Source organism: Carassius auratus, chromosome 17 (assembly GCF_003368295.1).
Source record: "Carassius auratus strain Wakin chromosome 17, ASM336829v1, whole genome shotgun sequence".
Lineage (NCBI taxonomy): Eukaryota > Metazoa > Chordata > Actinopteri > Cypriniformes > Cyprinidae > Carassius > Carassius auratus.
Window position 1 is genome coordinate 15272472 of NC_039259.1, and position 10000 is coordinate 15282471.

The window sequence follows — 10000 nt, forward strand, 5'->3', positions numbered from 1 at the left end:
TCCTAGTAAAAATGGATGAAAAGCACCAAGAGTTTTGTGAAAAGTAAAAGTGAAACTATTTCTGCAATGGCCAGGTTATCTCCTGATCTAACCCAGTTGTGGCATTAATTTCCACTTGCTGAAGACAAAACTAAAGGCATAAAAACCACAAACAGACACTGGGGAATGTGTATAGAAACGGTATTAATTTTTGTTGTTGTTGTTCTGTTCTGGTGGCATACAGAACCGGAATTATGAAAATTGTGTCAGTGTCCAAATATATGCTTCTGTGTAATAAACAATTATAGAAGTAATTATTATGGAAGCCTACATGACTGTAGCTAACTGTGATTTAAGGTGATTTCCATTTCCACACAACAACAGATGGGTGATGGGGATAGTGAAAGTAAAATTGGTTTCACTTTCAATTTGATGGTCCCTTTAACACATTCTCTTAGCTATAAGTAACATCAGAGTATTAGAAGTGTATTTAGAACGGTAGGGTTAGAAGAAGTTTCACATGTACTTGCAAAATTATATTTAGTAGAATGTCTGTTGGGAGACAATCACAATAAAAAGTTATATAAGCAGACAGTCTACTAATACTCTGAGTAAAGTTTTAAAAATACAGGTTGTTTTTTTAGTCGCCAAAGTGATGAAACTCCACAATTAAACTAAAGACAAATGGGAGTGGTATTTAATTGTGAAAAGTATGAGGAGTAAAATTTACAAAAAAACTACAGGCTATACAATAATTTGTCAGCTATTGATTAGAAAAAGATGGAGTTCTGAACAAGGGCAATTCATATGGGTCTGCTGTCTTCTCTGCTTTGCTGCTTTGTCCAATAAATTATTTCTGCAAGATAGAGAAGACTTTTCATCAACATTTGGCCCCAAATTTCCTATCCTACTAAATGTACTCATTCTGGGTAAAATAAATTATGTTTTAGTGTACTACTACTAATAAACAATCCAAAAACTTTTTTATTTTGATTACCGTTTTAAGAGATAGATAGATAGAATCTAAAATCAGAAATTTACAGAAAATTGTTTATATTTTGCTAATTTTTGTGAATTTCATAATTACTCTGAAAAATGTGTTTGAGGAAGTTAGTCTATTCATGCCTTCCTTTGTCTTAAAGTAAATATAAATTCAGCTCCTTTTGTATAAATCCACTTGTTTTGTGCAGAATAAATCTTCAGAGCAGCGGGGTCAGCGTGTTGTGTGAGAGTGCACGTTTGCAGGGGGAGTTCCTCTCTTCAATCCACCTGGAGCAGAAGGCCCTTCTTCACTATCACATGACTGCATGTGTGCGTACGCGCCGTGGATGCCAGTGAACATGGCGGATGAGAGCGCAGAAGCGGAGCTCGACTGGAGCGGCCGACAGAGCCTGCTGCTCGACGAGGACACATTTTTTGCTATGGAGGCTCTGCAAGCCACCTTTCAGCAACTCGAAGCCGAGCTTCGGCAGCAAGACGTTTCTGAAGATTCGTCCACGGAGTACTGCAATAACTTCTGCCAGGTACGCGCTGCCGAAAACGCTGCATGCATGCGAATTGTTTATATGCAACGTTTCATAGCTGTGGTGGCTAGCATTAGCTGACCAAGATGCAAGTTGTGGCTGAAACCAACCATGCGTGATGCTATCTCAACGCGTGGGCCGTTTAGAGAGCCATGTAAACGCAGAACTACCACAAGCTAATTGTGTTGGCATGCACGCCCAATAACTAGCTAATTTGTAGGCGTTGCAAGCTTTAAATTAATCAATTCAAGTAGCAAGCTGTATTCGGTTGTCGGTAACATTAGCTAGCTGATACTGCATATAGCGTGTTGCACGGCTTCCCCTTTCCCTTGGTATTTGCGGCGGATTTAATCTTATTTAAAATTGCTTATCTGTGGTCTATAAAATTACATATATGAGATTTGGCCCATACGGCCTGCTTGGAACGGCATTTCCATGCATTATGGGAACTATCTTGAACTGGGAGGGGTCCAGCACGATAGTGAGGTGGGGCTCGGTTGTGTTTATCTCATGCATGTATTCGGTCTCTAATAACTTTGATACCTCTGTCATTTGTCACTTCTAATCAACCTGGGCAGTGTTTGCATGCTTGAGTTCAAACTCAGACCCATTTTAAGAGGTCCAGTTCTCTTTGCATTCACACTCCGATCTATTTTTAGTTATGATTTGGTTTGATTTCCATTTCACACTGTTTTTGTGGAATCAGTCCACTTGAATATATTTGTTATATATTATTATTGATAGTGAGTAGAGCTGTTTTTAGCCAGGTAACAGTAGGCCTACTTGTTTGCTTTCAGTAATATGGTTGGCATCAATAAAAGATTGTTGATTTAATTAAACTACACAAACTAGGTTTATGTAGAGTCAAATTTCAGTGCTGCATTGTAAACTCTTTGCTTCAAAAATATTAATACTTTTTTAGTCTACTCCAATTTTTGAGTATTTCAACAAAGTTCTGTTGAACCCTCAAATCTTCATTTTGTCTGCTGGGTGCACACCGAGTTGTATATAAGTGTAGTAGTACAATAGTTTTTTTACACTACTGTTAAAAAGTTTGGGGTCAGCAATATTTTTTTATTTTGAAAGAAATTTATACTTTTATTCCACAAGGCACATTAAATTGATCAAAAGTGACAGTAAAAACTTTTAAACTCAAAAAAGATTTCGATTTAAATATATATATTTTGAACTTTCTATTAATCAAAGAATTCTTAAAAACACAAATGTGGTAAAGCAGCACAACTGTTTTCAGCAGTGATGATGATACATTTTTCTGAGCACCAAATTAATGATATCATCAAGATAATGAAAAGTCTCAGAAGGAAGCACCCAGTTGGTCTGGGGTGAGTCTGGTTAACAGGGCTATATCCAGTTATCCAAAAGAAGCTCTCCTAACCTTAGATTTATAGGTTAAATATGGCATGTTTCCTCACTTATTCTTTATAATAAATTATTAGCTGGGATTTAACATCTCAAAGGCTTGAGCTTTTTTAAAGGGTTGTTTGCATGTGTATGAATTATGAAGAACAAGGAGGTTATTTGGAGTTGCTCTATGCTCCAGTTATACCTGCTTCCATCCCTACGGTCCAATCAGAGCGCCTCAGCACAGATGGAGTGCTGTGAAAGTGTTGTATCAGGGGTTTCTCCTCAAATCCTCCCTTGTGTGTTGGACTGCGTGTTGGAGCCAGGCTCTCCAAAGACCCTTGTTGGCTCTCTGAAGAAGTCAAAACTCTTCCATCTTTGTCTTGTTTCTTGATCATAAAGCGCTAACGCTCAGAAGTTTAGGGTTGAGAAGTTTTTTTTTTTTAAATGTTTTTGACCGAAATCTCTAATGCTCACAAAAGCTGCATGTAGGCTATTTGACCAAAAATGGCACAAGTTATACTGCTTAATATTTTTGTGGAAGCACTGATACATTGTCATGATTTAATGAATGAAAAGTTCAAAGAAGAGGATTTTTGAACGGTTGTGTGCATCTGCACAGAATTTGTAAAATGGATTAGGATAAACAGACTTTTATTGTTATTAGTGAATTTTAATAGGCCTATATGTTGGATATCTGAAGAGCAGTTGACTCTTAAATTGTATCTGTGTGGTGTTTAAATAGCTTAATGTATTGTTTTTTAAAGATCTTGTTAATTTCACTTATTCTTGTAGGCTTTAATGCATTACGCTGGGAGCAGGAATTCAGTGGAACACGGATTACCTCTTTTGGAGGTCTACTGTCTGTCAATCAACTGTTTTGCTGCTGCCCGGCCGCATCTCACAGGCGACTCCCCCAACGTTGCCCTTGTGCTCAAAAGACTTGCATTGTAAGTGCAACTTTAAGGATGCTAATATATAAAGGTAGCCTATAACATAATACCCATAATTTGTCTCAGCAGATACTTCATTCTTTTCTCAATTGAAACAATTAAAATCCTGACCTGATCAAAGAGCATTAAATCCATATTGATTTTTTCCCAAATGTTGTGATCATCTGCAGGAGTTGCCTTGAATTGCTGTTATCAGTGCCTCAAAATGAAATACCTTTGGAAGCATGGCTGCAGTTCCATGGTTCAGTTCAGGTAAGATCAAATTATTGGGTTTTTATGTGCCAAACTAAATTTATTGTGTGAGATAGAACAAAAGTTAATTTTTTTTCTCAACAAAAGAGGAAAATGTACATTTTCTGGATCCTAAAATAATTTTTATTGTGAAGATTAGAGGAACCTATTTTTAGGGGTCAAACCATAATTGCCAGACGCTTGTCACAGATGATGGTCAGTCTGTACTGTTGTTCAAGGACATTAGATTAGGCATGTACTCTTGGTGTATTAAACAGAAAGAGGGACATGCTATATAGATTCCCAATGTGAAATTAAATTTACAATCACTCTAAACAATACTGAAAAAACTGTAGTGGCATTTTGCCTAACAATCAGTGTGCTTGCTGCACATGAAATGCAAGCAGTATACAGATGTGTCTCTATATATGTGACCATGGAACACAAAACCAGTCAGTTTTATAAATAAGCTTTCCATTGAAGTGTGGTTTGTAAGGATAGGACAATATTTGGTTGAGATACAAATATATGAAAATCTGGAATCTGAGGGTGCAAACAAATAAAAAATATTAAGGAAAATTGCCTTTCGAGTTGTCCAAATGAATCCCTTAGCAATGCATATTACTATTTTAAAAATGTTGAGATATTTATTGTTGTAATAAAAAAAAAATGTCTTTATTGAACATGATCTTTACTTAATATCCTAATGATTTTTGGCATAAAAGAAACATTTATCATTTTAATCCATTGTTGTTGGCTTTTGCTACAAATATGTCCATGCTACTTATGACTGGTGTTGCGGACCAGTTTCACATATAAGATTTTTGATGTACATATCATTTTACTTAGTGTGGTTTGACTCTTTGTACAGGCGGCCCATGAGGCCATGCTGCAGTATGGCAGTACAGATTTGCATGCCCTACTGAACATTACAGGTGAAGGTGGAGCTTGGAATAATCCTGTCCTGGTTTCGCTTCTGACCGGCCAGTCAACAGATCAAGAAGAAGGTAACACTCCATTAATATAATTTTGTCCATTATACTCACAATAAATGTAAACAAACAAGCATTTCACTGCTTTCATGTAGAGAGTGGTTGAAGAGTTTGTTGTTATTCATCTGTGTGGACAGGCTGACATTTTATTACAAAATATATTATGTTTTGTAAAATTAAGTTTTGACAGATAACATCTGATATCTAAAGTCAGACCTTAAGACAGAGTTGATATCTGCAGATAAACAAATTCAGCTGGTTACTTATGATTGTCTTTCTTTGGAACAGTGAATGCCTATCTTGCTTTGGAGGGAGAAGGTTTCATGGAAATGCGCATCAAACACCTGGAGAAAGTAGGGGAGGTAGAGAAAGCGCTGATCCTCAACAAAGCCTGTGCTAACTGTAGCCTCCTGCCTAACCAAGCTACTTTTCGCCAAACCTTTGTCACCCAACTTTGCCAGCTGCTGCCTAGTGAGGAAGCAATTTTAGAGGTAAAGTACCCAGTTTTATCTAGTGATTGACTCTGATCATGTTATGTTTTAATAATAAACAAAATTATTTCACTATCTCTCCCTTTGTCTTTTAGATTTCTAGAATAGATGCAAAAGATGTCTTGGACATAATTTGCAACATGGATGCTGAGGGGGAAGAGAGCACAGCTTTCATCCTGTGCACAACGTATTTTACACAGCAGCTACAGCAAGACAACTTGGATTGTTCCTGGTGAGGACCTGTTATATTCAAAATACATTGGATGTCTTTGTACTTGTATTTAGCTTTGTTCACTTGTGAAGGGATCACAGGAGATCATGCTAATACCAGATATTCCTGTGGTTTAATTCCTTTGTTTGTCAGGGAGTTAACCCTGCTTTGGAGCAAACTGCAGAGAAGAATTGATGTGTCCATTGAATCATTTATTGAACGGTGCCTTCAGTTTGGAGCCATTGCCAGGACTATCTACCATCTTCTATTCCTCATTCGTGTAATTCAGACAGAGGTGAATAGACCTGTTTTCTCCTGTGTTACTTGTTTAGTTCTTTTAACGTATGCTATGCTGTTCCTGACTTTGTCTTTTTGATTTTTTTCAGGCAGTGCAGCTTGGTTTAGCAGTTTCAGTTGAACTGTGTGTGAAGGCTCTTCGGCTTCCAAATCAAGATGTAGACTCAAAAACAATGGTCTGCAAAGCTGTTGCCTGTCTCCTCCCTGAGGATTTGGAGGTTATACGGGCTTGTCAGCTCACACAATTCCTCTTATGTCCTGCTCAGGAAGCCTTTGATGTCCTTGAGGAGCTCTACACCCGTCCTGATCAAAAATATGATGAGGAAAATGCCATTATACCAAATTCCCTGCGTTGCGAGCTGCTACTTTCTCTGAAAGCACATTGGCCCTTTGATCCTGAATTCTGGGACTGGAAGACATTGAAGCGCTACTGCAGTCAGTTACTGGGGCTGGAACCGGAGGAAGAAGTAGAAGATGAAGCAGTATCAGAGGAGCTGTGTAATGTTGGAGCAGTTTTGAATGAAGAGGCTTGGAAAGAGGAAGAAGGTGAAAGTGAAATTAATGTATTTAGCAGCACGGCGCAAGAGCAGACAGTGGAAAAAACAGAAACCGAAATGGGCCAAAAAGTCTTAAAGAAAAAAGACTCTGTGGATGTCTCTAGGAGATTCGACAAGCAAGAGAAGAATAAATTTTTCTGTCAGATATGCCATAAAGAAGTGGTTGAGACACGAATCTGTCACCATGCCAGAAAACACATGGAAGATGATGTGTGGACATGCCCTGTGTGTCTACAAAGGTTTAAAAGTAAAAAGGAGTTTGAGCCACACACAAAAACACACATTCAGATTCCTGCAGAGGGTCACTGGAAAAAGAAAAAAGTGAAAGAGAAGGTGGACCCAAAACAGTATTTCAAGGAGGATAGTATTGATGAGTTAGAGCCAGGTCAAATTCCTTTAGATCCTTCTCTTGCTATGTATTATCAGTCCACCCATGACCCTGTAGTATTAGAACATATATTAGAGAAAGCTGCTAGTGTGCCAGATAAGCAAGTAGAAAATGACTATATTACATTTGACTACATTAAAACACACTATAAGTTACAGAATCGTGATGTTTACCAGTGTCCAGCCAGTAACTGCTCAAAAAATTTTAAACTTTTCAAATATTTGGGTGTGCACATCAAAAATGAACATGATAGTGAAGATCCCAACATGAAACATTATCTGGAGATGAAAGACCGTCGGGAGAAGTGCACATTCTGTCGGAAGACCTTCATGACTGCCTTTCACCATCGCCAGCACCGTTGGGTCCATTATGGAGATAATCCCTTCATGTGTCTGGTCACAGGATGCGGTGCCCGTTTTGAGACCACCAATGGACTTATAGCACATAAGCATAGTCATGGGTTCCGTTTGTCCTATGGCTGTGAGCTGAAAGGCTGCAGTTTCTCCTATTGTGACCTCGGGCAGCTCTACCACCATGAGGCGCAGCACTTCCGCGATGCTGCTTACACTTGCACCAGTCCAGGGTGCAAGAACTTTTTCTACTCTCGCAAAGAATTTCTTCAGCACATGGCAACCCATGACATCATCTTTACAGAGAAAGACTTTGAGACACAGAGAAAAATGAAAAGGAAACTCTTGCTCCCAGTTGTGGAAAGCTCTGAGTCAAAGGCAGAAGTAGAAAATGGTGTCCAAAAAGGTTCAGGTTCTTCACAGCTGTTGGCCAACAGGGAATCTAAGGTCTCATTGACATGTGTTGCTGTCTGCTTTGATGGTAGGAAGTTTACGTGTGGCTTAAAAAGGTGTGGAAGGACATTTACTACTGTAAGAGAACTTCAGAAGCACTTGAGAATTGCTCATCCAGACAAATTTAATGAGGAGCAATTATGCAAGAAGAAAGTACAAGCAAAGCATTCTAAGACTCAAGCCAATGAATTAAGTAAAAGTGGTCAGGATAACACCGTAAGAAGGTCATCAACGGAGGAATCGAATCACGAAAAAGCTCCCTCACCTGCTCCTGAGTCCAAAGACTGTGACACAACCCTTTCAAGCGTGGAAATTGGTGCAGCACTAAGTGAGATCATGCTTGGATTGAGTCAACTAAGCCTTAATTCTCCCAGCACCAGATATGCTACGCGTAATTCACAGAGCACTTGCATGCCTACCTTGAAAGCAAGGTCACCTGCCAAAGCATCGAACAACAAAAATGAGATGAGATCTTGTGTATCGAGTAGTGATTCAAAAAAGCTGCCAGACAAGCCAGAATCACCACAAAAACGTGACAACAGTAAAGACCCTGAGAAAAAGCAACTGCAAAGCAAGCTCTCAACCAAGCCTTACACCTGCGAAGCCAAAAGCTGCCGCTACCAGAGTGTTACCACTTGTGCTTTAATGCAGCACTACATTAACATTCATGGCTACTCTGAGGAAAAGGTTAAACAGATGGAAGTGTTCCAGTCTCAAACATTCAAACCTTCCAAAATGCTTGACAGCACTGGAAACTCGGTCTTGGAGGACGATCAACCACACAGCGAGTTCCTTGTGCAAGCCACAACGAAACCTTACACCTGCGAAGCTAAAAGTTGCCACTACCAGAGTGTTACTAGTTATGCTTTAATGAAGCACTATATTAAGATTCATGCTTACTCTGAGGAAGAGGTGAAAGAGATGGAGGTGTTTCAGTCTCAAAAATTCAAGCCTTTCAAGTGCCATCTCTGCTCCAAGAGCTACAAAAACAAAAAAGCATTGAGGGTCCACTATATACGTATGCATCACATAAATAAAGCCGTTGTTGAACAGATGAGCTGCTCTTTTAAAAGAAAGCTAGCTGAAAAAGCACCTGTGGTGTCATCATCTAAGGTAAGGACCAGGAAAAAGTCGCAGTCTTTGAAGAGGGATGATGTTAAAACCCAAAGACGAGAAAAACACCCGTGGCAACAAAAATGTCAAAAACAAGATTATCGGTTGTGGAAGCGCAAGCTTCATAGAAAAAATGGACAAGCTGAAGAGAAGAGCCAAGTCCCTTCTAAAACTGATGCGCATGTAAACCACTCAAATGTTGATGTAAGGGGAAGTCGCCGCTTGGTTGCTAAAGGGAATCTGAGCTATATCCTCAGTAAATACAATAAACCCTTTCATTGCGTGCATAAAAACTGTAGTGCTGCATTCAATACTCAGAATGCACTTGTTGGCCATCTTCAGCTGGTGCATCACTATAACCGCTCACAGTTGTGCTTCCCATGTGAACACAAAGGATGCGATAAGCAGTTTAACAACTTGTCTAGTCTTACTAAACATTACCATAGAGAGCACAACAAGAAAATCACATCGAAAATGCCTTGCAAGTCTAAGAACATAGCAAAAAGACAAACGACTTCATCAGAGGAGCCCATACCGAGGTTCAAGTGTACATATGCGAACTGCAATGAGTCCTACCATCTCAACAGCAGCCTCTTGCGTCATACAAGTCAGTTTCACCAGAACCAGACTCCCCTGAATCCAGTTGCTACATCTGTGAACAGACAGTTTAAATCAAGCTATAAAAAGCATGTTTTCTATAGGCACTGTGATCCATCTGATTCCCTTGTGGTGCGTCTCCAGAGTACACCTAAAAAAGATGAGTCCAATAGTGGATGCCAAACCAAGTTAATCATCTCACCTTCTTCCCAGTTGTCGAAAGATTCCCAAAAGCTGCCTTTGAGGTGCTGCCTCAAAGATCAGGAAATTTCTCGCTCAGACAAGAACTTTGAGTCAATGGAAGAAACCGCAGAGGAGGAGCTGGAAGAAGTACCTAAGAAACCAAAAATCAAACTAAAAAGAGGATTTGACAGGATTGTCTTCCGAACGCATGAGGAGGCTTTGCAGATGTGCCAGGACCGCTGCTTTCCTGTGGCCTTCCCTTGCATGGTACAAAATTGTGACTCTGTAGTCATGAGCATGCGTAGTTTAAATCGACATTA

The 10000-nt window shown here is 39.4% G+C and overlaps 2 protein-coding genes across 2 annotated transcripts in view; both read left to right on the forward strand.

Moving 5' to 3' along the window:
- Nucleotides 1-447, forward strand: part of LOC113117863 (protein O-mannosyl-transferase 2-like) — a 5712-nt gene extending 5265 nt beyond the window's left edge. Inside the window, exon 17 of the mRNA XM_026286787.1 lies at nt 438-447. Within this exon, the coding sequence (XP_026142572.1) occupies nt 438-447 (10 nt within the window). The remainder of the gene's footprint in view (nt 1-437) is intronic.
- A 745-nt stretch (nt 448-1192) lies between these two features.
- The window catches only part of LOC113117383 (zinc finger protein Rlf-like), a 10065-nt gene continuing 1257 nt past the window's right edge, over nt 1193-10000 (forward strand). Inside the window, exons 1-8 of the mRNA XM_026286011.1 lie at nt 1193-1502; nt 3660-3814; nt 3988-4069; nt 4920-5055; nt 5329-5531; nt 5627-5763; nt 5896-6037; nt 6129-10000. The exon at nt 6129-10000 is cut by the window's right edge and continues 1257 nt beyond it. Coding sequence (XP_026141796.1) covers nt 1287-1502; nt 3660-3814; nt 3988-4069; nt 4920-5055; nt 5329-5531; nt 5627-5763; nt 5896-6037; nt 6129-10000 — 4943 coding nt within the window. The 5' untranslated portion in view covers nt 1193-1286. The remainder of the gene's footprint in view (nt 1503-3659; nt 3815-3987; nt 4070-4919; nt 5056-5328; nt 5532-5626; nt 5764-5895; nt 6038-6128) is intronic.